The sequence below is a fragment of the Bubalus kerabau genome, chromosome 21, assembly GCF_029407905.1.
Source record: "Bubalus kerabau isolate K-KA32 ecotype Philippines breed swamp buffalo chromosome 21, PCC_UOA_SB_1v2, whole genome shotgun sequence".
NCBI lineage: Eukaryota > Metazoa > Chordata > Mammalia > Artiodactyla > Bovidae > Bubalus > Bubalus kerabau.
This window is the reverse complement of record NC_073644.1, coordinates 8,342,754-8,370,548: the sequence shown is the minus strand read 5'-3', so window position 1 is coordinate 8,370,548 and position 27,795 is coordinate 8,342,754. Positions and strand designations below refer to the sequence as shown.

Sequence of the window (27,795 nt, the reverse complement as noted above, 5' to 3'; positions counted from 1 at the left end):
TGGTTTGACTGGGAATGGAACAGGGCATCTAGGACTGTCAATAAATCATATTCCTGACACATTACATGAGATAATTATGCAAATATGCCAGTTAATTGAAACCATCCTCACTTGCAAAACAATTACTATTCCACTACTATTTCATTTTTCCTTCCTCACCTTCGCTAACATTTATAGAACTGACAGGCAAACAACAAACACAAACAAATAAGCAGCCTGTGCAGTGGCTAAGAAACAAATGATCATAGCTTCTACTCCTTGAACAAAAATGAATTTTGTCTCATAGACACCAAAAACAAAATAGAATCGGATTCTGAATTGTCTTCATGTTGTACGTCTGGACATTTCTCTCATCTAAAATGCGAATGCACAGGAGTTCATTAAAGATTCTTATTTTTACCTCCTGCTAAAAAAAAAAAACTAAATGGCACCTTCCTGCCTCCCAAATCAATGTATGTTCTCACCGTCCCTTCAAGGATGTCTGGGGACATACATACACACAGCCCATGAGCACTTCCCATTGCTCTCCACATGCTCCTGAGATCTTTGGTTCATTGGCTACACTGTTCCCTCCCTCTCTCTCTGTTCTAGAAAAACTCCATCTCTACTCTGCTATCCAAATCCTATCAGAATTAAATTATCTATAGAGTTTTGAAATATCATTACAATCTATCAGAAAGTTATTTTTGCCTTAAATCCTATTCTACTTTTAATTTTTAAAAGAGTTTAACACTTAGTATAAGTTTTTCATCGTTCCCCATGAGTTCTTTAAGGCTATGGACATGCTTTTTTTTTTTAACAAAAAAAGAGTATTTTTAATTTCTTAGTGGGTTAATTGGAGAAGGAAATGGCAACCCACTCCAGTACTCTTGCCTGGAAAATCCCATGGATGGAGGAGCATGGTAGGCTACAGTCCGTGGGGTCACAAGGAGTCAGACACGACTGAGCGACATCACTTTCACTTTCACTTTAGGTGGGTTAATATTTCTAGGGTTGTAGTAAAGAATCAACAGATATTTTAATTAATTTAATATCAGTGAACAAAAGTTTAGCTGGCCAATTTAGCTCATATCCCAGAGATGATTCTTGCAAGTGTGATTATTGGTGGAGAATTAACCTTCCAGGTCAAGTCTTCAAATATAATAGAAATTGTGATATTCTCAGCAACTAAATCTCATTCATTCATTTGGTTCTCTGACTACTGCTGAAAAAGCACATATTCTATCAATTTTTAGAGGACTTATTCTACTTGGAAATCCAATATACATTGTCAAAAGCGATTGTCTCTTAAAAAACCAACCCCTTTATTTCCTAAAATTATCTGGAAGAAATCAAGGTTTACTTATGTTAGGTAGTTAGAATAGGAAAAAGAAGTCCAAAATGGTGGTGGCTAAAATACAAAGGAGGGAAAAGCCCGTGAAAATAGAACAAAGGAAGGTCCATGGACCTGAGTGAGGACCTCAGGTAAAACAAGCAGCCCTCCTGGCTATCCCAGTTTACATACAGCAGGCTCAGGAAGAGGAGAAAAAATATAAAAAGAGGATACAATATTGAGCCAGCGGCTTCTCTTCGCAAATTTTGGGTTGGCCCACCCTCATGGCCCCAGGATGTATTTCCCTTTGCTTTCTAAATAAAACTGAGCTGTAACACTGATTCATCCGTTGCTTCAAATTTTTGCTGCAGTGAGACACAACGGAGGAAATTACACACTTCTCTGACACATAATAAAGTGGCAGCTAGTAAAGTAATCCTCAAAATTCAAAGTATTTCACACAGGCAGTTTCTACGATCAGAAATCTACTTATTTCCAAGGATCAGGCCAATGAAAACTGTGAGCACAGATCAGATATTTAGCAGATTTTCTGGCAGGTTATGAAGGGGATTCCTTGGCATGTTTTTCCCACTGCTTTCTCCTGTCCTTCAGCTCCTCTCTCCACCTATGCCACTGCTTACAAAGTATTGGGCAAGTCATCATCTTTCCATTTCTGAAAGTTGTACCTGAAATCATTTAGCTAAGATTGGGACTCAAACCCTCGTGGCAGGGACTCTGTGCTATGCTTAGTCACTTAGTTATGTCCAACTGGGACTTGAGACTGGCCAAAATCCATTGTGCCTGGCGTCAGGACCTAATGAAGCTCAGGCTCTTGATGCCTTATTGAAAAAAACTCAGTGAGAGACACAGTGATAGGTAAGACGTGGCTTTGTTTGGATTCAGAGAGAAGCACACTCAGAGTGTGGGCCATCACAGAGGGGAGCGGCTGTGGAATAAGATGTGGTTAGTTTTTGTGGGCTGGGTGATTTCATATGCTAATGAGTGGGAGGATCATTCCAACAATTGGGGAACCACCCACTCCTCAGTCTCTTGACGGTGCCTTGGAACTGTGCTGGTGCCTCTGGGTGTGTCATTTAGCTTGCAGATTGAGGATCAAGGTTTAGTTGAATTTGACTAGTCATCTTGGACCCATCTGATTTTAACTGGTTTATGTTATGCCCTTGGGCTTTGTCATTTTTTCAAAAGTTGGGCCCTGCCCCCTTCCCTCCTGTTTTATGCTCTTTTCCTGAGCCCCTTCTGGGCTCACAATGTTGCCTTTCCAATCTTCTGCAAGGACAACCAGAAAATAGCTGGCCCTTGGGAGAGAAATACTGTATAATATCCAATCTCTCTAGACATTCAGGCCTTCATCTTCCATGCTTCTTACAACATGTGCATCAACAGCATTTCTCAGTGAACCCACTAGGGCAGATGACAGGCACACAATGCCTGCTAAAAGCCCATCTATTGGTGGCATCTCTTCAAGGGCAATTGGGCTTATGGGGATAATGTTCGCCATTTGGGGAGTTAGCCCTGCAGGCCATTTGAACCCAAAGCCTTACCACGCTTCTCCTAAAGTTACATAGGAGACATACCCCTGGATCAAATCTCCACTCCACTTTTATGGAACATCTAGTTTGTTGCCTCTTATCAATTTGTTCTTAAGCCACTTCATAACTCCTACAACCAGGACTCTGCCCCCTTGTAGGCAACATTGCTCCACCCAGCCTATTTTTAAAATACTCTTAAGGCCCCTAACAGGACCAGATAACCCACTCTTTTGTCATTGCTTCTGTTATTACCTAAAGTGGATCTATGACAATAAAATGTTTACCATTGGAAACACCCTAAACTGCTCTTATGGAGGACTAGGGGAAGAAATCAGTGACTTACATTTCCTCAGAGCAATAAGAGGATAAGGCTTATGGCTGTTTTACCAGGTTCCCAGTCTCAGGGCACAGTCTTGGATTGCTTTACATCATAGTATCTATTCCCATCCGCAGTGGACAAACCAGCACAGAGTTAAGATTACAACCCCTTAATCCTTCCCAGCACTGGTCATGCTGGAGACCTTCGAGATGCCCAACTCCAGCCTGGAGATCCCAGGAGGTCAACCTGCCTCAACCTGCCTAGGGATCTGATCCCTGGGAGGTTGGTGTGCCTCAGCTTGCTTGGGGATCCACCAGCCTGGGGTCCCAGAAGGTCAACATGCCTCGACCTGCCCAGGGAATCAACTCTCTGGAGGCCGACATGCCTCAACCTGCCTGGGGATCTGCACCCTGACTCAGGATGCCCGGCTCTCAGGTTGCAACAATACTGGGTAGGATAAGCTTCCTAAAGACTCACCACTAAGGAAGTCCACCCATGGAAACAGAAGGAGGCCTGTTAGTTGGGACTGTGCCTGGTCTCAGCAATAACTGAGGAGTCCAACAAGAATCCCATTGCTTTTCTGGAAAGTCTAAAAGAGGCCCTCCAAAAGTTTACCAATCTGGACTTAGACTCTTACAAGGGACAGGTGATTTTAAAGGACACATTCCTGTCCCTATGTGCATCAGGTATCAGGATCAAGTTGCAACAGCTCCAGTAGCAGGACCCTGCTGCCTTTTCAGATGAGATAGTCCAGATGGCCACCAATACCTTTTATAACAGAGAACAGGAGAGAGGGGCCAAGGCCCAGAAGAAAGAGAGAAGGAAAGAGATAAGTCATGCTCAGATGCTGGCCACCCTCCAGGGAAGCCCTATGGCAAACCTCGAGTCCTTGGAGGACAAGGCACAGGGCAAATGCCTAATCTGTAGACAGGCGGGACACTGAGCCAAAGAGTGTCAAAACCATGACAAGTCTCATAAAGCGGCTTGCTACAAATGCCATTAATTGGGACTTGGGCGGCAAGTCCCAATGCCATTAATTGAGTCCTGGCCTCAGGACTCAAGAGTCTCAAGGTCAAGTGCCAAGCCTTCCCTCATGATGGTTCAAGAGGACTGAAGCGTCCCGCTCCAGCCAGCCTGCCTGTCACAGATAATCATCAACAGGGCTGGAGCCAAGGGTGCAACTGGATGTGGCAGGTTGACACAGGGGCTACCTACTCTGTCCTGACCTCCAGCTTCACAGCCTTCTCCCCCCAAACCTGTACCATTTTGAGTGCTACAGGAAAAACAATTACAAAAAGATTCACCTGAGCACTTCTTTGGTGCTGGCATGGACAACTATTTTCCCATCAGTTTCTTGGTCCCTGAGTGCCCTACTCCCTTATTGGGAAGAGATTTTTCCTATTGCAGTCCTGGTAGAAGACACTTTAAAACTCTCTTTTGGGGGCAAACTAACTATTTTTATCAGCCACCAAGTGAAACAACTCCTGAATGGGAGAGGCCATTTATGGATGTCTGATCAAAGGAGCCTCAGATATCAAGTAGAGCGTATGGAAAAATCCAGGTCTCACTATATCCACTTGTGAGGTTTTTAACCCAGCCACCCTCCTGCCTACCCCCGAGGGCTCTCTCCCCTTTCACTGTTGCCTAGAAACCTTGGACCACTGGACAAAACCCCAAGAGGGATTATTAGAGGATCCTCTGGCCAATCCTGAGGAAATCTGGCACACTGATGAAGCAGCTTTGTCTTGTATGGAAAAAGAAGAGCCAGGTATGCAGTAGTCTCCAATTTTGAGACCATAGAGGCTAAGCCTTTGCCACCAGGTACTTCAGCCCAATTAGCTGAGCTTATGGCCCTGACTCAAGCTTTAGAGCTGGGAAAAGGAAAAAGAGTAGCCATTTACACCGACTCCAAGTATGCCTTTCTGGTGCTACATGCACATGTGGCTATTTGGAAAGACAGAGGCCACTTGACCACCCAATTGTCCCCAGTCAAATATGGTGATCAAATCCTCAGGCTCTTAGAGGCAGTTCATCTGCCCACTGAGGTTTCAGTCTCCCACTGTAAAGGACACTAAAAAGGGAGCATGAAGTGGCATGAGGGAACCAACCAGCTGATTAAGCTGCTAAGAGAGCAGTATTACAGAACAATGACCTAATAGGGGTTGCCACCTTAGTTCCAGAGACTAATTTACCAGAAACTCCATCATATACTGAAGGTGAGACTCTTAAAGCTAAGAGTGAAGGCCTTCAGGAGGATCATATGGGGTGGTTCCAAAAGGAAGGACTCCTTTTTCTGTCTGGAGCCTCCAATAGAAGTTAGTTAACTCCCTACATGCCACCACTCATTTAGGGGAGAAGGCACTCCAAAGATTACTAGAAAGGTCCTTCAGAGGAACAGGCCTCTAAACAACTATAAGGCAAGTGGTTTCTTCTTGTCACACTTGCCAATTAAACAACCCCTGAGGAGTTCAAAAACCCCAGCCCATCCAACGACGTGGGACCTATCCAGGAGGTAGGCTGATGGACTTCACCCAGAGGCCAGTTTCTTAAGGGTATAAATACCTATTAGTCATGATAGATATATTCACAGGATGGATTGAAGGCTTTCCCACCTGGACTGAGAAGCCTGAGGAGGTGGTAAAAAAAAAAAAAAAGCTCCATGAAATCATTACAAGATTTGGTCTGCCCCTGGGTCATTACAAAGTGACAATGGGACATCATTTACTTCTAAGGTCACCTAAGCGTTCTCTAAAGCATTGGGCATTACTTATTATTTCCATTGTGCCTGGAGGTGTCGGTGTTCAGGAAAAGTAGAAAGAGCCAACCAGTTCTTAAAATCAGGGATAAAAAAGATAACCAGGGAGACCTCCCTGGGATGGAAGGAGGCTTTACCAATAGCTCTCCTCCACACCCGTATTGCCCCTAAGAAACAGGTTGGTCTTAGTCCTTATGAGATGCTATATGGGAGACCTTTTGTTTATGCCAATGACTTCTTCCTAGATCCAGAGGCTCAGATCCTCTGGTCTTATACCATGGCCATTGGACAATTCCAACAATTTATATGCTTGTCAACCAGCACCCTAAAGATTCTGAAGATCCACCACTATATGCTCCAGGGACTCAAGTCCTAATTAAAATCTGGAAAGATGGGTCGCCAAAGGCTCCACTCCAGCCCACATGGAAGGACCCCTACCCTGTAATACTTTCTACCCCCACAGCAGTCAAGGTTCCAGGACACAACTCCTGGATTCACTACTCATGAGTCAAGCCATGGAAAAAAACAGAAGAGGGCTCTCAGTCCAACTGTGAGCCCCTGGAGATCTCAGATACCTATTCAGACTAAAAATGACTGCAATTCTAATGAACACCCCCAAAATTAAGTTTCTGGGGGTAAGATTTCTCAGGACAGCTCTAAAGAGCCAATACAGCTTGGCAGGGGTTGTACTCCAAAATAGACAGGAGATAGATCTCCTGATCCCTGAAGAAGGAGGGACTTGAGCCATTTTGAATGAGATGTGTTGTTTCTGGGTAAATACCTCCAGCTAAGTTAAAGAAAGTCTCACAGTCCTCAAGAAAAACATTCTAGATCCTACAGGACCTCAGAGAACAAGCTGGAGAGTTCTTGGGGTGGCTACAGTCTCTTTTTTGGGGATCCTTCTCCTGGCGTGGAGGACATTTGGAGTTGGTTAATGCCCCTACTAATCCTTGTTATCACCATATTGATGCTGCTTATGATCGCTCCATATATTATCAATTGTCTAACACATTTTGTCTCTGTCCAGGGAAAAAGGCTACAACGTGCAGTGCCAGTTTAACAAGGACATATAAAACTACAGCCGACCACAGAAAATATCACTCACCCTTGGATGGACACCACTATAAGGACTCTGAGGATTGAGACTAGCAAGAGGGGGAGGTCCAATGATGCTTGCCATCCAGTTCAGCAGGAAGGAGCCAGAGAGACCTTGATGTGCCTATTCCCAAAGAATTGGGCCTCCCATCTCTTGAGGGGGGAATGTTAAGTAGTTAGAACAGGAAAAAGGAGTCCAAAATGGAACACATATAAGGGAAAAGCCCACGAAACTAGAACAAAGGAAGGTCTGAGGACCAGAGTGAGGACCTTAGGTAGAACAAACAGGCCTCCTGGCTAGCCCAGTTTCTACAGGTCAGGTTCAGAGGGAGAAGAAAAAAACATATAAAAAAAGGAGCCAAAATTGAGCCAGGGGCTTCTCTTTTCATCTTTTGGGTCAGCCTGCCCTCATGGCCCGAGGATGTCTTTTCCTTTGCTTTCTAAATAAAACTGAGCTGTAACACCGATTCACCTGTTGCTTCAAATTTTTGCTGCAACAAGAGAGAACCGAGGAAATTACACACTTCCTCGACACATAATAATGCAGCTAATAAGGTAACCCTTAAAATTCAAAGTATTTCACAAAGGCAGTTCCTACGATCAGAAATATGCTTATTTCTGGGACTAGGTTGCTATTTCAGAATAGCAAACATAGCCTCATATTGGTGCTGAAACCCAAGTACATAGAAGAAAGAACTTGCATTGCATTTGGTCTCTGAATTATTTAAAAGCATGTTTGGACATAATGAGTGTAGCAATTGCACTTCATCAGAAGGATTTATCAACCATCACCATTTTATCATCCAATCTAACGCTAAGTATTTCTTTTTGAGAAAAACCAGAAACTGAATGTATTGAAATATTCCATGAGCCAAAAGATGCCTTATGTGTAACCACAGCAGTGCTCTGGATTTAATCATTCATAGAATGATACTTCTAGACATAGAAAATGGATATTTTAACCCCGAGTCTTTCCAAACTGTTTCCTCTTCTCTCCTGCATGGACAGATAAAGACGATTGTGTAAAGCACCCTTTTGGACCAGGTTAATTGTCCATGAACTTGAAGCTTAGAGAGTGCTTCTTCAGGCACTTGGTCATGGGGTTGTAGAGTACTAAACACTACAGAGGGTAGGGCAGCAACTCAGACTTAAGGAGTGATAATCCCTAAGGAGAGATCACTTTCTTCAACAATATTCACTCAGTTACCATGTCTATAGAACAGGGAGATGGGTTGCTGTTGTTTAGTTGCTAAATTGTGTCTGACTCTTTTGCGATCTCATGGACTGTAGCCCACCAGGCTCCTCTGTCCATGAGATTTCCCAGGCAAGAATACTGGAGTGGGTTGCCATTTCCTTCTCTAGGGGATCTTCTTGATCCAGGGGTCAAACAGCAGCTTCCTGCATTGGCAGGAGGATTCTCTACCACTGAGCCACCAAGGAAGCCCCATGTCTGTTACCTGCAGACAAAATGCTCCTTCCTGATGTTCAAGGCAAATGAAGCTATGTGACTGACTTAAGGCCAGCTGCCTCCTAGCTGCTGGAAGTGGCTGCATGTGAGACTCTGGTTTCCCTGGTTTTAGGATCCACCACAGCACCATATCCCAAGATGACCTCCTGGCGTTACCCTTCTAGTGATCCTCCCTGCTGAAAAAGTGTATGTTTAACCATGTTTAATCCAACTATCTCCGATTTTATTTGTATACTTCTTAAGAGACAACACACACACACACTCAAAAACAAAAGTTTGGCAAGTGTTGCCCCAATGTTCAAAAATCATTATAGTGGTAGGATTCTTAATTCTTAAGGTGTCATGGAGTAGTAGGAGGGAAACTACTGAGGTATAAAATTGGGTGGAAAATAAGGATGAAAATTGTTTTAAATTATAGTCTCACATGTAAATATATATATGAAAACCTTTACTGGAAATATTAAGCTAAAATGCTAGCAATCACTATCTCTGCTGCTGCTGCTGCTGCTAAGTCGCTTCATTTGTGCCTGACTCTGTGCGACCCCACAGACAGCAGCCCACCAGGCTCCTCTGTCCCTGAGATTCTCCAGGCAAGAATACTGGAGTGGGTTGCCATTTCCTTCTCCAATGCATGAAAGTGAAAAGTGAAAGTGAAGTTGCTCAGTCGTGTCCGACTCTTCTCGACCCTATGGACTGCAGCCCACTGCGCTCCTCCGTCCATGGGATTTTCCAGGCAAGAGTACTGGAGTGGGTTGCCATTGCCTCTAGGATATTTATAAGTTATATTTGGGTTTTTCTGGGAAACTTTTTCATATATACATATACACACAAATAGTTACTTTTATGATTGGGAAAATCTGATGATTTTTCATGAAAAAAAGTCAAATGTTAATCCAAACAAGTCTATTTTATCTTTCAAATTTTAAGAAGTAAAAGAGTAGCTTTCAAATAACATTTATATTTTATTATATTCAAAGATAATGAACTACATATTTCACTGAATTCATTTCTTTCTTTTGGAAATTATTTTTTGTTGATATTTTTAAATCCTCTTATGTTCCCATTCTTACCATTAGGTGGCAAGCATTTACCATTTTTCGGTGAAAGAGTGATTCAATCTTCCCAGATGCTTATATTATGAATGTATCTGAGACAAATAACCTTTACATCTATACATGGCTGATTGTTAAGGAATAAAAACTTGATCAGGAGATAACAAAATGAATTTTTTGGCATATCTGAATTAGGTAAAGGAGGACAAGAGGAAGAAGGGCAATCAAACACCCCAAATTAAATTTATTTAAAAATATGATAATCACAAAACATATATTTTATAGTGTTAATCATAGATCTGTCATCATTTTTCAGTATCATGTCACATGCTCTAAGTACTGTTCCAATTCTGTAATTAGGTGCATGCTAAGTCGCTTCAGTTGTTTCCAGCTCTTTGAGACCCCATGGACTGTAGCCTACCAGACTCCTCTGCCCATGAGATTCTCCAGGCAAGAGCACTGGAGTGGGTTGCCATTCCCTTCTGCAGGGCATCTTCCTGGCTGCAGGGCCTGAGCCCACATCTCCTATGCTTCCTGGACTAGCACAACCGGAAGATGTTTAATTCTAACTGCTGTTTAATGCGCCAACACTGAAGTTCATTCTATTCACGTTATTTCTTCCTTCACCCACTACATTTCTTTTCAAGCCCAGAAATCCACTAAATACTACTCAGAGACTATTAAAACAAAATGCAAGTAAAAACTGTCAGATATCTCTCTGGAACATTGATATTTCAAATACCTGTACTTTCTGGTTAATAAAACTATCATTTGCTAGATCAGTTCAAAATCAAAATTACATTGTATTTCATCAAGAAAAGTTGGAAATAGAAGTGATGCTTGATCTTATTTTTCTTTAAAAATTATTTTTATCATCTGGGGCTTCCCTGGTGGTTCAGTGGTAAAGAATCCACCTGCCAATGCAGGAGGCATGGGTTCGGTCCCTGATCCAGGAAGATCCCACATGCAAGGACCAATTAAGCACACGCACCACAATTATCGAGCCTGTGCTCTTAGGCCTGTGGTTGCAGAAAGAGAAGTCACCGCAATGAGAAGCGTGCAAACTAGTGGGAATACCTCTTCCCCTTTTTCCTGGTGGGAAAAACTGAAGTTGCCCAACCTCCCCTCCCCCCAAAAAAAATTTCTTATTCAGTGTGCCCTTTGCTACAACCTTCAGGTTTCATTCCAGTGTCTCTGAGCTAAGTCGTGGAATGCCGTTGGTAATGTAAATGACTATGAGAATGCAAATTGTGTCCTTAGAGGATGCAGAGAACCCACTCCAGTATTCTTGCCAGGAGAATCTCATGGACAGAGGATCCTGGAGGGTCTATGGGGTCACAAAGAGTTGGACACGACTTATAACTGAACAACCAAGCACAACTAGAGAAAAGCCCTCGAGGTAACAAAGATCCCGCATAGTCAAAAATAAATAAATAACTTAAAAAAAAAAACTAACTCAAAAAAATCATTTTATCATCTAAAAACTGATTGGGGTTTACAGTCCCCCCTTTCTGGATTATAGGAAACAGGCTCCATTCAGCCTCCAGGACCTTCCCTGAGTTCCCAGGAGCAGGTTTAAACAGATGCTAATTAGGGAAGAGAGGAACAGTCAGAAGAAACATGTTGCAACCTAGGGGCAGAGTCCAGGTTCCCCCTCCAAGGATATACTTAACAGTATCTCTGAGCTGTTTCCCAGATACTAAAACCCCCACCAGGTGGGAGAAATTAACAGCAGGATGCCCCTATGCCTACCAGCATGTTGACTCCAGACTGATTCGAACTGGAAGGTTGATGATGCTGATATTCACTTAACTCCTCACCAGCCCATTAGAACAATGTTCATGAGCTGATCACACCCTTTTTGAATCAAACTCCTCACTTCCCCCTCCAGGTCAGGACACATTTTGAAGGCATTAGCCTGCTGTGGCCCCCTTGCCTGGCAAAGCAGTAAAGCTGTTCACCTACTTCACCCAAAGCTCTCTGTCTCCGAGACTTAAATGAGTATCTGGGTTTGTGTGTGCGTTAGTCACTCAATCCTGTCTGACTCTTTGCGATCCCATGCACTATAGCCCACCAGGTTCCTCTGTCCATGAAATTCTCCAGGCAAGAATACTGCAGTGGGCTGCAATTTTCTTCTCCAAAGAGTCTGAGTTTGCCTTCATTCTCAGGGGCTCATTCTTCTGGCTCTGACTTGTATCTGAGATAAGGGTTTATTTTGTGCATTCAGACTCCATAACTTCCCCACTTTGCATCTTAATTACCTTATCAAATTGAACATGGCTGGATGGGCTCACAGAACACACTACCACCCCACTCCTCTTAATCACTCCTTGCCTCAATTCTGCCTTCACACAGCCTCCTGATGTGAATAATGGCACCTCCTCAGCTCCAGGCTAAAGTTTTAGGGTCATATTTGGATCCTCTCTGCCCTGATGCCCTCAGCAAACTGTCCTGTAGGTCTGCCAGCTCTCTCTCAGCTCCAGTAATGTCTCCACTGGTATGATGGAATCATCTTTCACTGATGGTCTCCTACATGGATCCATGGAGACAGCGAACAGAGAAGCCTTGGTCATTTAAGTGTAAATCAGGTGGAGGTTCAGTTCAGTTTAGTTGCTCAGTCATGTCCGACTCTTTGCGACCCCATGGACTGCAGTATGCCAGGCTTCCCTGTCCATTACCAAATCCCAGAGCTTACTCAAACACATGTCCATAGAGTCAGTGATGCCATCCAACCATCTCGTCCTCTGTTGTCCCCTTCTCTTCCTGCCTTCAATCTTTCCCAGCATCAGGGTCTTTTCCAATGAGTGGGTTCTTCGCATTAGGTAGCCAAAGTATTGGAGTTTCAGCTTCAGCATCAGTCCTTCCAATGAATATTCAGGACTTACTTCCTTTAGGATGAACTAGATTGATCTCCTTGCAGTCCAAGGGAGTCTCAAGAGTCTTCTCCAACACCACCATTCAAAAGCATCAATTCTTCGGCGCTCAGCTTTCTTTATAGTCCAAATCTCACATCCATACATGACTACTGGAAAAACCATAGCTTTGACTAGATGGACCTTTGTTGGCAAAGTAATGTCTCTGCTTTTTAATATGCTGTCTAGGTAGGTTATAGCTTTTCTTCCAAGGAGCAAGTGTCTTTTAATTTCATGGCTGCAGTCACCATCTCCAGTGATTTTGGAACCCAAAACAATGAAGTCTGTCATTGTTTCCATTGTTTCCCCATCTATTTGCCATGAAGTGATGGGACCAGATGCCATGACCTTAGTTTTCTGAATGTTGAGTTTTAAGCCAACTTTTTTACTCTCCTCTTTAATGTTCATCAAGAGGCTCTTTAGTTCTTCACTTTCTGCCATAAGGGTGGTGTCATCTGCATATCTGAGGTTATTAACATTTCTCCCAGCAATCTTGATTCCAGCTTGTGCTTCTTCCAGCCTGGCATTTCTCATGATGTACTCTGCATAAAAGTTAAATAAGCAGGGTGACAATGATGTACTCCTTTCCTGATTTGGAACCAGTCTGTTGTTTCATGTCCAGTTCTAACTGTTGCTTCTTGACCTGCATACAGATTTCTCAGGAGGCCAGTCAGGTGGCCTGGTATTCCCATCTCTTTCAGAATTTTCCACAGTTTGTTGTGATCCACACAGTCAAAGGCTTTGGCATAATCAATAAAGCAGAAGTAGATGTTTTTCTGGAACTCTCTTGCTTTTTTGATGATCCAGCGAATATTGGCAATTTGATCTCTGCTTCCTCTTCCTTTTCTAAATCCAGCTTGAACATCTGGAAGTTCACGGTTCATGCATTGTTGAAGCCTGGCTTAGAGAATTTTGAGCATTACTTGGCTAGCGTGTGAGATGAGTACAATTGTGTGGTAGTTTGGGCATTCTTTGGCATATCCTTTCTTTGGGACTGGAATGAAAACTGACCTTCTCCAGTCCTGCGGCCACTGCTGAGTTTTCCAGATTTGCTGGCATATTGAGTACAGCACTTTCACAGCATCATTTTTTGGGATTTGAAATAGCTCAACTTGAATTCTATCACCTCCTCTAGGCACAGTATGAAAAAGCAGAAAGGTATGACACTGAAAGATGAACTCCCCAGTTTGGTAGGTGCCCAATATGATACTGGATATCAGTGGAGAAGTAACTCCAGAAAGAATGAACAGATGGAGCCAAAGCAAAAACAACACCCAGTTATGCATGTGATGGGTGATAGAAGTAAAGTCTGATGCTGTAAAGAGCAATACTGCATAGGAACCTAGAATGTTACGTCCATGAATCAAGGCAAGTGGTCAAGCAGGAGATGTCAAGAATGGACAATGACATTTCAGGAAATCGGTGAACTGAAATGGACTGGAATGGGTGAATTTAACTCAGATGACCATTATATCTACCACTGTGGGCACGAATCCCGTAGAAGAAATGGTGTAGCCGTCATGGTCAACAAAAGAGTCCAAAATGCAGTACTTGGATGCAATCTCAAAAATGACAGTATGATCTCTGTTCATTTCCAAAGCAAATCATTCAATATCACAGTAATCTAAGTCTATGCCCTGACCAGTAATACTGAAGAAGCTGAAGTTGAATGGTTTTATGAAAACCTACAAGACCTTCTAGAACTAACACCCAAAAAGATCACCTTTTCATCATAGGGGACTGGAATGCAAAAGTAGGAAGTCAAGAGCTCCCTGGAGTAACAGGCAAATTTGGCCTTGAAGTACAGAATGAAGCAGGGCAAAGCCTAACAGAGTTTTGCCAAGAGAACGCACTGGTCAGAGCAAACACCTTCCAACAACACAAGAGAAGACTCTACACATGGACATCACCAGATGGTCAACACCGAAATCAGATTGATTATATTCTTTGCAGCCAAAGATGGAGAAGCTCTATACAGTCAGCAAAAACAAGACCAGAGCTGACTGTGGCTCAGATCATGAACTCCTTATTGCCAAATTCCGACTTAAATTGAAGAAAGTAGGGAAAACCACTAGACCATTCAGGTATGACCTAAATCAAATCCCCCACGATGATGCAGTGGAAGTGAGAAATAGATTTAAGGGCCTAGATCTGATAGACAGAGTGCCTGAAGAACTATGGACAGAGGTTCATGACAATGTACAGAAGGCAGTGATCAAGACCATACCCAAGAAAAGAAATGCAAAATGGTTGCCTGACAAGGCCTTACAAATAGCTGAGTAAAGAAGAGAAGCTAAAGGCAAAGGAGAAAAGGAAAGATATACCCATTTGAATGCAGAGTTTCAAAGATTAGCAAGGAGAGATAAGAAAGCCTTCCTCAGGGTTCAATGCAAAGAAATAGAGGAAAACAATAGAATGGGAAAGACTAGAGATCTCTTCAAGAAAATTAGAGATACCAAGGGAACATTTCTTGCAAAGATTTGGGCACAATAAAGGACAGAAATGGTATGGACCTAACAGAAGCAGAAGATATTAAGGAGAGGTGGCAAGAATACACAGAACTATACAAAAATGATCTTCACGACACAGATAATCACGATGGTGTGATCACTCACCTAGAGCCAGACATTCTGGAATGAGAAGTCAAGTGGGCCTTAGGAAACATCATTCCCTTTTAAAACACTCCAAAACCTTCCCAGTAAAGTGAGATCAAATCCCAAACTCCTTAGCACTGACTGTGTGTTTTGGAGTTTCTTCTGGCACATGGATGCGTGCTCAGTCTCTAAACTGTCTCTGACTCTTTGGTACCCCATGGATGGTAGCCTGCCAGGCTCCTCTGTCCATAGGATTTCTAGGCAAGAATACTGGAGTGGGTTGACATTTCCTCCTCCAGGGGATCTTCCCAACCGATGGACTGAACCCATGTCTCCTGTATTGCAGGCAGATTCTTTCCTACTGAGCCACCTGGGAAGCTCCTTTTCCTTACCCAAGGTCTTACTCAGCTTCTCCCTGAGCTCCAGGTTGCCCAAACCACCCAGGGCACTCATGTCCACATCGTTCTCCAGCACGTTACCTCATATTGTGTTTTTCCACAATTCTTATTAGGGTTTATCTTTTTAAATTAACTCACTTGCACATCATTAGCTTCCTTTTATAAGAATGAGAAGCAAGGGACTTGTTCTCCTCACTGCCTTATCAATGGGGCTCAGAACAACAGGTTCTATATTGTAGGTCCTTAAATACTTGCTAACTAGATATCAGAGCAAAACTCCTTTAAGTAGTAAAATGGATATGAAGTACCGTCTTCTCATTAAATTCTAACAATGCTTTTAATTTCTAAGGAATAGCTAAATTTTTCTTATGCATTCGATGGAAGAAAATGTCTAAAACATCAGAGATCCCAATTATGAGTAAGTATCTGAGTCAGCGTTCAGGACTCAAAAACTGTATTAAAAAATGTATAACTTGCTGCTAAGTATGATTTTTAATGGTGAGATCAGAATTATAGAAAAAGAAAAAGAAATACAGGCATACACACACACACACACACACACACACACACATATATATACAGCCATTAGAATTGCCTCCTAAAACAAACATTTTGTTTTTCCCAAAATGAATGGAATAATTTCCCTGCCACCATACTTTAAACATGAAACGTATCTTGGGCTATGCCATTAGAGGAAATGCCATTTTACTTGAAAAATGCTGACTAGATTTGAGGCCAGAAATAGATTTGTGCATCTTCTCTTCATCTCTTTTATCATCTTCATATTTTTTTTTGAAAAATCAATATCTGCTTCCAAAACTCTATGTTCCAATGTGACTTAGTTATCAGTCAAGATATCCAGTATTTTTATTAAGCTATAGCTTAATCTTTTCTTTTCTAATACAAGAAGTTCTATCCACATTCTAATCCCACTCACATTTATTAGATCCCCAAATGTTTCCTCTAAAATTGCATATTCCTACAGTTCTAAGAAATATGCTATTACAAATAGAGAAGCATCTTCATGAGAATATTATAATGCATGTATAGAGACCACTTCCTTCCTCACAGAGGGCACTGACCACTTCATGATTTATCCATCCCATTTGATGCCAAGAAATCATTACATAGTTTTATACTGCGATTATGTCTGCATTGGGTCAAGTACCTGATGATTTATGCATTGTGTGCAATTAGATATCGCTCTAGTTACAATAATTAGGATATTATATTTCTCTGGGGTCTGCACTCTGATTATTATTAGGACTTAGGGGTGGGGACCAGGGCTTGTTTTCATAGGTGATGAACACATGTTTGCAACAGTTGTTAGTATAGACTCAGCATTCTGTTCGGAGAAGGCAATGGCACCCCACTCCAGTACTCTTGCCTGGAAAATTCCATGGACGGAGGAGCCTGGTGGGCTGTAGTCCATGGGATCGTTAAGAGTCGGACATGACTGAGCGACTTCACTTTCACTTTTCACTTTCATGCATTGGAGAAGGAAATGGCAACCCACTCCAGTGTTCTTGCCTGGAGAATCCCAGGGACAGGGGAGCCTGGTGGGCTGCTGTCTATGGGGTCGCACAGAGTCGGACACAACTGAATCGACTTAGCAGCAGCAGCAGCAGCAGCAGCATTCTGTTAAAGACATTAATGCATATTTGGTTTCATTATTGAACATGACAACTCCCCAAAGGAGGACTTTCAGTGTTGTTGTTGTTTAGTCACTCAGTCACAACTGACTCTTTGCCAATCCTTGGACGGTAGCCTGCCAGGCTCCCCTGTCTATGGGATTTCCCAGGCAAGAATTGGAGTAGGTTGCCATTTCCTTCTCCAGGAGATCTTCCTGACTTAGGAATGGAACCTAAGTCTCCTGTGTCTCCTACATTGGCAAGCAGGTTTTTACCACTGAGCATCCAGGGAAGTCCAGAACTTGGAGTAAATAAGAATTAAAACCAAGCATCAATGGAGACCATAGCCTCAGGCTTGCAATTCTGTTAATTCAAAGACTAACGAATTACTGGGTTACTGGTCTTAATTTTTTAAAAATACACAAACTCACCATAGTGATGACTAAAGATCTGTATCAGGACAACGTCAATTTACACTTTAATCTACCTCATAATTGGTCATTTGCTCCCTCTAGCACTTACAATTTTCTTTCCTTGATGAAATACATACAGATTATTATGCCGACAAAGGTCCATCTACTCGAAGGTACGGTTTTTCCAGTAGTCATGTATGGATGTGAGAGTTGAACCATAAAGAAAGCTGAGTGCCAAAGAAATGATGCTTTTGAATTGTGCTGTTGGAGAAGACTACTGAGAGTCCCCCTCAAACCAGTCCATCCTAAAAGAAACCAGTCCTGAATATTCATTGGAAGGACTGATGCTGAAGCTGAAACTCCAAAACTTTTGCCACCTGATGCGAAGAACTGACTCATTGGAAAAGACCCTGATGCTGGGAAAGATTGAAGGCAGAAGGAGAAGGGGACAACAGAGGATGAGATTTTTGGATGGCATCACTGACTCTATGGACATGAGTTTGAACAAGCCCTGGGATTTGGTGATGGACAGGGAAGCCTGGTGTGCTGTAGTCCAAGAGGTCGCAAAGAGTCAGACATGACTGAATGACTATGGAATTGAACTGATAATGACTTTTGATCTCAGCACATGACCCAAACTTGTAAATGTGTTTGGCCTAGACTTTCCCAGAGGGAAAACTAAATATTACAGTTTTGGTTAGATTACTATCAAAATTTTTTGGTGTATTTTTCCAGAGTGTTACTGAGCTCTGTGCACTTTTATAGTAATAATCAAAGTACAATCGACACACTTTTTTTTCATTTTAGGATCCATTAAATTTAGCTTATTGAGGTGATATGGTAATTTACTTGTGCATTACAAAATGGAGAATTTGTACTACCTAGGACAGAATGCAGACTGGGTACAAGCAGCAGCTGGCAGGCCAAACCATGTTCTAGACAAGACAGGATAGGGTAATAAACTGAACAGTGAAATAATCACCGATTACCATGACAGAAGAGTAAGGATCCTACTAGTATAAACAAAAGCTGAAGGGGAAAAAAAAAAAAAAAAAAAAAACTATACAAGAAGAGAATTTGGTTTCTTAGAATGCAGGGTTTAAGTGGATGAGATACTGAGGTACATGAGGAAGTATGTGGTGGGAGGAACAGAGTTCCAGATACAAGGGAATGCTTGCTGAAATGAGTCACACATTTGAATTTTGAATGAGTGCGGCTGCACCTTGAGAGGAGTAACCCTCTTACTCATCTTTGTGCCAACAGTGCCTGGTGCTTCCGTGTTTACTGAAGGAACAGCACAATGAATGGAGGAACAGGAAGAAGTACCCTTGTCAAGGACTAGAACCTTCAAACTTCTTTCAAAAGGGAATAAAGATTATTATCAATATTTGTAGTGTATACTCAGACCAACCAGAATATCCAGTGCACTTCTATATACCAATAACAAACTATCCAAAAGGGACATTAAGAAAACAATCCCATCTACAATTACATCAAAATGATGAAGATAATCTAGGAATGAATTTAACCAAGGAGATGAAAGACATGTACGTAACATATTAGTGAAGGAAGTCTCCCTTTTGATGATCAAAGTCAACTAAGGATCTTATTTATATCTCCAAAATAACTTCTACCATATAATGTACTTTAATTAAAAAATCATAGCTCAAGCTACTCAGGTTCTGCCTATCTCAAGGGGGAGAAAGGTTGTAAGACTCCAATACTTTGGGCACCTGATGCAAAGAGTCAACTCATTGGAAAAGACCCTGATGCTGGGAAAGGCTGAAGGGGATTGCAGAAGATGAGATGGTTGGCATCACTGACTCAATGGACATGAGTTTGAGCAAACTTCGTAAGATGGCTAAGGACAGGGAAGTCTGGCATGCTGCAGTCCATGGGGTCGCAAAGAGTCAGACACAACTTACTGACTGAACAACAACAAATATTTAGAGGTGGAAATCTTTTGGATCATCTCAGAATTCTGCCTTCTACAGAACCTTTCAACTCAACTCCTCATTGAAATTAAAAGTTACTATATATATATATATAGTTTATTTTACAATAAAGAAATATATATATTGAAATTAAATTAAATATATATATTTAATTTCAATATATATATTTCTTTACTGTAAAATAAACCTGTAGTTTAGATTCTATCTTCTTTTGCCATAAAATGATATGAAACTAAATATATAATCTCATTTTAGCAAAGTATTCCCACATCCTTAAAGTGAACAATTTTCTTTTCATCTCTTTTTAGTTGCATGTCTGTTTTTATCAGAAATACGCTGCACATTAATCACGCATTAAGTGATTGAGATTTTATTGTGGCCTAAATAAGAGTAGAAGAGCAGTTGAAGGTGGAGCTTGAGAAGTCACTCAGGGTATTCTTTCATTTCAGTTGCTGCAAATTCTTGGAACACAAAAAAAGACTGGCTCAGAAAGTCTGACTTGTGACTCCCTGTGACAAGGAGCACTCCACTAATGTCTCCATTACGCATATCAAATACTTAACCATGCGGTTCTATCATAATTGATCACACATTTTCATATATAAGTATGCTCAAAGTTGAAATTACACCAATTCTAATCAATTTTTTAAAAATCTGAATGATTATTCAGAGCAAGACAATGTCTTTATATAAAATGATGCAAATGTGTAAAACTCTATCCTTACAGGCAATCTGAAATTGAGTTACCAAAATAAAGTATAACACACTTTCAATATCACTGTAAGAATTATTCGAAGTGTTCTATGTTTATGTCAAGTTGGATTCATTCTTCTTTATCCTCAATTGTATTTCTAATCTGATTTTTTTCCTCCTATTTGTTGATTTTTGATCCAAGAAAGCAAATGAGTCACAATGGTTAATATATTTTCTTCTTCATTTCAGAATACGTTTAAAGTTTAAATTAGTCATCTTTCTTAGAGAACACCATCCAAGGTTATTAATAATATATTAAAATTTGAGATCTTTTGGGTACCTATATGTGCTTTCATCTCCATTAGATGGACTGTTTGAGAGGACTGAGATTGTGAGTAATCTGCGTACAAAATGCCAGTATTAAAAAGACTATAATCAAGTAAGACAGTGCCTCTTTGGTGATAATGCTGTTTTTTTTTTTCCTCTAGTTGCTAGGTTTCAAAGTTGCTCTGTGGGGTAAAGTCTGGATACTATTCCTCTGAAGCCAGTGTCTTTGAGCAGCAGCCAGCAGCAGTGTGATACTATTAATCAAGGCAGCCATCTCAGGTAGAGCTGAGAAAAGGCTGAGTTGAACAGTCAGCAAGACAGTGCGGGCAGGAATATGCTATTTATGGGAGCGATCCAGTGAAGACATCACATTATTCCTCATGACACAGTTGAAGGTAAATACTTCTCCATTCAGTGATCTTATAGTCCCCCCATTATACTAGACGATGTTTGTTGTAGCTGCAAATGCTGGCATTTAACCCAGACTTTTAAAATGCCTCTAATGTGCATGGGAAACCTCAACGTCTGATGACTCACAGTAAGAATTTCTGTACGTCTCTTACACACTCATCCTTTGTCTTTTCTGTGATTTATTCAGACACAATGGACATGAATTTGAGTAAACCCTGAGAGATAGTGAAGGACAGGGAAGCCCAGTGTGCTGCAGTTCATGGGGTTGCAAAGCGTTGGACACAATTTAGCAACTGAACAAAAACAATGAACAACAACAAATTCAAATGCAAAAATAAAAATGAATTGAAAATATATTCCCACTGGCATCCATTAGTTCCTGGGTTCCTATTTCGAGAACAGAAGCCCCTTGTCATGATTCTACTTTAGTCTGATGTTTATGGTGATGGACGATGCTGATTACAGAATGTAACCATGAAACATAAATGTAAGATGTATTAGGTAAGACAGAAGAATGAAAATTCAGTTTGTAAAGCAAGTAAAACTATGCTGACAAATATGTGTCATGAGTGATGCATAAGTGCAATCTGCTTTTAACATCATTATCATCTTTAGAAAGTGGGAGCTCTGCTCATTCCTTAAAGATGACAAAGGTATCCATGGAGACCTGTCAAGATCAGGATTCAGGTCTTACGTTCTCGCTTCAGTGCCGTTAACAAATCATTGAGCATGGGGTTGAGGGTATTCAGGGGAAGTCAGTTAACCTTCCCTGGGTCTTTTCTTTTTCTGTTGGAATTCATAAAGTGTTTGGGATTGAAATACATGACTTCTTATCTAACCTCTTCTTATCTAAGCTCTTATCTAACCTCTAAAATATCTTAGAGCCCTAAAAAAGACATTTTGACAGACATTAGAATATTATTGAATACGCCCTAAAGCACCTCTCAACACTGAACTGGGGATACCATCTAAGAAATGTGCGAACTAAGAAAAATATCAAGGTGCTTTCTCACTATTAGAGTAAGCAAGGGCTGGTCACTGATTCACATCTCTAATCTTTACTGCATATGTGTGTGCTGTGCTCACTCGTGCCCTATTCTTTGAGGCCCCATGGACTGTAGACCCCCAGGCTCCTCTGTCCATGGGATTCGCCAAGCAAGAATACTGGAGTGGGTTGCTATTTCCTTCTTCAGGGGATCTTCCTGACCCAGGGATTGAACCCGCATCTTTTACATCTCTAGCACTTGCAGGTGGGTTCTTTACCTCTTGTAACATCTGGGAAGCATGATACATACACAGTATGATACAATCCCATCATTCTTTAAATACGTAGAACTTTAAAGACTCACAGATCCCTACCTTTGAATTGAAAGGCGCTTTGTCTTCCCTCCCCTGTCCAGCCTAGACACTTGCCCTACACCATTTACACCTGATGAGAACCCATTTCTCATATATTTTCCATGGAAGTTCATTCAATGTTGTAATATCACACTTTCTATGAGCTAGACACTTCTCCCTGAATCACAATCAAATGGCTTCATATAATTAATTTAACCTTAATCTTACTTCTCAGACATTGATCCATACCACCACTCCCCCAAGTTTCAGGTAGTTGTCACATTTTGGACAAGAGAAATCTCTAGGATAGGGATACCTTCTCCTTTAGCCTTTTCCCCTGACTCTAAATGCGTCTGCATCTGGATCAGCCGCTCCTAGCTAATTACTCTGCTCTCATTAATAACACTCAGAAAAGAACAGGCTGTGCAATTTGCATTTTGACCACTGCAGCTTCCTGTGAGAGTATTTCCTCTGAGCTGCTTATTGCACATTTGTTAACACAAGCTAAGACTGCATTAGATATTGTTGTCAATTATTTTTGAAAAGTATTGGTTTCTATTGAGGTTAAATGAAATAAAATCTTAGGAAATCCTGAAGTCTGGGTTCCTTTGCTTGACATATGAAATGTAAGAAGATATTTTGTAATTTATCCTTACTAAATTATGGTGCAGTTTTGATAAAAATTGCATATTTTGTAATATTTTAATAACTTTTTTATATCATTTAATGCATTAACTAGACCTGCCATATATGTTAAACTAGAAAGAAGTTCTTAGTCTATAATTATCCAAGGCTGATAAAAATATTGAATAAGGTATAATCTGATCCTCACCAAAGGCACAATCTATTGGATTCAGAAGAGCACTCATTGATGAAAACACCACATGTGCTATCTTCTAGCCTGAATTGATTTAAATTCTAAGCAAAAAAATGAGGTTTTTTCCTCCAGATACCTTGCTGAAATAAAGATGGGCTACCTCTAACATTTTGATCAGTTCCTGAAAAGAAGACCAAGATAACAACTTGCTGTTTAAATCTGCAACAATCCAGGATGGGAGACTTAACATACTCTGTGACGGTATCAAGATTCAGAAAGATTGAGGGACATTCCCTCCTTCTGGTGCCATAGAATTCTCCAACTGGGTAAGTAGAGAGCAATTTAAAGCCAAAACATTCATTCATAGTGCAAAGTAATCATCTAGTACATTTAACATTTTTGGATTTAAAAAAAAAGATAGTGGCTGCTGCAGCTAACTTTGAGAAATCCTTGACATTTCAAAGACATTTTGTCTTTTTTTTTTCCTTATGTACAGTTTCAAATGACAAGGTACTGATTCCATAAAGCCGAATTTCTTGGGGTTATTTTTCATTTGCATACATTTATCAAGCATAAATTACTCAGGGTTTCTGAAGAACATTCCAAATATATGTCTATTCATATGACTCATTATTTGTAAGAATATGATTTTCTAAAATTGCTGTGCTTTTGCCCATAACTCTGGGTATCATCCATTGTGCCATTTAAACTATTTTCTGGACCTTTTTCTGTTTACTCTCTTCCCAATCAATTCTTCCTCTTTGTCTAGTTCACCTGGAACTCTGCAGTCACAGACCTATTTAAAATCAATGGGACTGCAAGAGAAGCTTACTAAAGAGAACCTACCAAATATTTTTATACAGGTTTTTAAGATTTAAACTCAAACATCATCAGAAACTGCTGCCTCCGTTCCCTGGCTTCCTAAGATCTAACCCAAAGACAAACAGAATTCATTATACCCCAGTTTAGTAGTGTGAAATGTCTTAAGTAAGGCTACAGTGCATATGCTGATACTGTGTTGCTATGTTAGTCCCTAAGTCCTGTCTGACTCTTTGCGACCCCACGGATTGTAGCCCACCAGGCTCCTCTGTCCATGGGATACTCCAGGCAAGAATACTGGAGTGGGTTGCCATTTCCTACTCCAGGGGATCTACCCAACCCAGGGATCCAACCCGGGTTTCCTGCATTGCAAGCAGAGTCTTTACCATCTGAGTCACCTGGGGAAGCCCTGCGTATGCTGATGTAAGTAATCAAAAGGTCATATGTAACTCTCCTGCTTCTGGATCAAAGAGAAGGAAAGGGAATCTAAGCGGTTTGAACAACTTATTAAGGCTCAAGCTGCATGAAGCAAACACCATTCACAATGCATGAGATTTGCACCCTCCGACCCATTGGAAGGCCGAGCAGCGAAGAGCGGAGACGCTTACGTTCTTGGAAGGACGTGAAGAGCATCTGGAAGCGGCTGTTGCGGCTGCCCTCGTCGGCCCACATGCGGATGACCCCGAGCCCCGTGCGGAGCATCACGTCGTTGGCCACAGTGCTGCAGAACTTGGCTTTCAGGTCCTCCACCGAGCTGCTTCCGTCATACACCGCCACGAAGTTCCTCTTGCATTCGTTGGAATTCTGCATCTCATAGTCCAAGAACCGTAAGTAGATCTGTAAAACAACAACGAAGATGCGGTAATTTCCCTGAAAAGAGGGAAGTAGCTCAGTAAGCACCAGGGCTTTCTTTCTCTTTCTCAGTCTCACAAGACAAGCTTGATTGCAATCAATCTTATTATTTTGTCCCTGTGGGTGGTAGACAGTAAAGACGTATATCACTCAGATCAACTTCTGCTTAATACTTTTTTCAAATGTTATTATCCCTTCTTTTAGGTATTTTTACCCAGATAATCCTTATGTCTTCTCTTTTCTGGAATCAGTTATTAGTTTTGATACTTACTGTTTTATTTTAATCAGCACAAATGTGTTTTAAATATTGCTGATATATTCTTGTTAGAGTTCCATGACTTCAATTTATTTCCAAAAATGTGTGGAAATGCAACATTTGTACTAATATCAAACAAAACCAGAAATGGCATCAGAAGATAGTCTGTACTTTTACTTTGCTTAAATTATTTCACATAACTACACTACTTCATTTTTAAGATAGAGTATATATATTTTAAAATACAGCTAAATCTGTGGTCATTCTAACCATAACATAGAGTCAAAGCATTTAGTTAAGTCCATGTAAATAAAAATTAAATTAACACTTAATCGGTAAAATGGACTGTACAACCTGCTTTAGAGATTATTGTTAAATACTCCCCCAAACTCTATAAAGTGGTGCATTTCTTATTGTATTCAGGAAATGCAGACTTGGATGATATACATTGCAAATTAGACACAGGGTCCCTCAAGCCAGTCTGTAGTCCTTTTATCATATTACACTGCTTCAGACATTCTGTTTTAAGAGCAACAGACATTACTTGACTCTCCATGAATGTGAATTAAAAACTGAAAGCAATTAATCCAACCAATGATAAATATACATAATGGACTACTACTCAGCCACAAAAAAGAATGAAATCCTGCCATTTGAAGTAACATGGATGGACCCCAAAGGTATCATGCTGTATGAAGTTAGGTGGAGAAAGACAGACATTATTTCACACATATGTGGCATCTAAAAACCAAACCAAACACAGTTTAAAAAAATCAATCTGTTAGATAGAAAACAACAAAACCAAACCAGAATAGTCGTTACCAAAGGGGAAGTGAGTTGAGGGTGGGCAAAAGAGGTAAACGGGGTCAACCGTATGGTGATGGAAGGTCACTGGTCTTGAGGCGGTGACGACCTTGCAGAGTATGTAGGTGGCAAATTATAGTGCCGTATGCCTGTAACTCATGTAACAATAATATTAAAAAATGACTTCTTCCATTCTCCAACCACAGTGGTATTATTCTCCCTTTGTGCTACAATATTATTTTGGACATATTTTAAGCTTTAGTTACAGGTCATATGTAACTTTTGTTGAACTGTGTGCTCCTAAAAAGCTGGGACACTGGTGTACTTATTTTATTTTCAGTGTTTGACCATGTGTTATGTATGTTAAACACTCACCATAAAATTTAATGGATGTACATTTAATGACTGACTATAATTTTGTTTTCTTTATTGACTTCATTTTTTCCAGCATCCATCACATATCTATTGGGTACCTACACAGACTTTGAGTGCTATAAATCATAATAATTATATATATATAATAAATAACAATTTATTATTTTCAGAGGAAATGGTATGCAATAATTCTCAAGACAAATTATTTATAATATAACTCTAAATTATGACATAAAAGCATATATGTAGTATGATGCAGACTTAAAAGGAACTGACTGAGTAAAATGTGAATCTTAAGTCAGGAAATCTTCATATAGTTCTCAGGAGTAAGAACAAAACAGAAAATAGGGAGAAATAGAGGAAATTGAGAAGCAATGAAAAACACCATAGTTTTATTATGCTTTGTATGGTGAGAAGGTTTTCATGTATATGTGATCTGTAAAATTTCGGTTGGAAGCTATACCAAAACTCCCAAATACTTTGATACTGATTTTAAATTAACTGACTTTGTTGTTGCTGTTGTTTAGTTGCTCAGTCATGTCTAATTTTCTGCAAGCCCATGGACTGTAGCCCACCAGGCTCCTCTGTCTTTGGGATTTCCCAGGCAAGAATACTGGAGTCATTGCCTTCTCCAGGAGATCTTCCTGACCTAGGGATTGAGCCCGGGTCTCCTGCACTGGCAGGTGGATTCTTTACTACGGAGCCACCATTACCGCAGCCTTATAAAACCTAGAGCCTAAGAAAACCTCCTGTTTATCATTCCCAGGTTATTGCTTTATTTCATTCTTTCAAAAGTTCAAATATTACTCATGTAGCCTATCTTAGATCTACTCTTCCCAACCAAATATTGCATTTCAGAAAATTATCCAGAAAATTCTACTGTTCATCCTAGGAAGGTATATCTGAAAATATCAAACAAGTTTCTGCTAACTAGTTTGTTTTTCAAATTTTCACATGGATTTGTACAAAGGAATTGTATCTGTCATTCACATGATCTTTGCCAGGAAGCAAAGGAGACCAAATAGCTTACTTAAGGAAAATAAATCAATATGAGAGCCTTAAACAGGATTAAAATCCTGAACTCTTACTTTAAAGATCTTTTCATTAGGCCCATCCTGATTAAAAGTAAACAAATTGAAAACTGTATAAAAATATAAATAACTACAAAGTCTAAGTATTCTTGGAAGGTAGAAGAACTTAAATGCAACAAAAATCAAATATATATTTATATTCTCAAATAGTACGCAATGATTCCAGCATATTTAATTAGCCCTCAGAATAATATGCAATTAGAATTGTAAACACACATAGTTTGTAATAGAAGACACTGAGCAGAGGGACTGAAAATGCCTCCCTCCAGTGTTCTTACAAAATTATAAGAAACAAACATGATGCCCACAGAAAGAAAAATAATTAAGGTGATTGTTCAACTAATTTAAGAAAGAAAGATTTTTGATTGTGTCATATTTTCAGGTTGATTCAGGGGTGAATATGTCTGGACAATTATTTCAGGTTTCTTTCTGACTCTGAATAAAGAAACAAAACTTAAAATGCTAACTATTTGCATCGTATATTGACAATAACTCAAGACACTGTGCACAGGCATTATCTCACTCAAATCTCTCTGACAGTGATGCACACTGTTATCA

The 27,795-nt window shown here is 40.5% G+C and overlaps 1 protein-coding gene across 3 annotated transcripts in view; it reads right to left on the bottom strand.

The window, feature by feature from the left end:
- Positions 1 to 27,795, bottom strand: part of NETO1 (neuropilin and tolloid like 1) — a 114,371-nt gene that overhangs the window by 21,254 nt on the left and 65,322 nt on the right. For all 3 annotated transcript variants that reach the window (XM_055559113.1, XM_055559114.1, XM_055559112.1), the window contains one exon: positions 24,468 to 24,696. In XM_055559113.1, the coding sequence (XP_055415088.1) occupies positions 24,468 to 24,696 (229 nt within the window). The remainder of the gene's footprint in view (positions 1 to 24,467; positions 24,697 to 27,795) is intronic.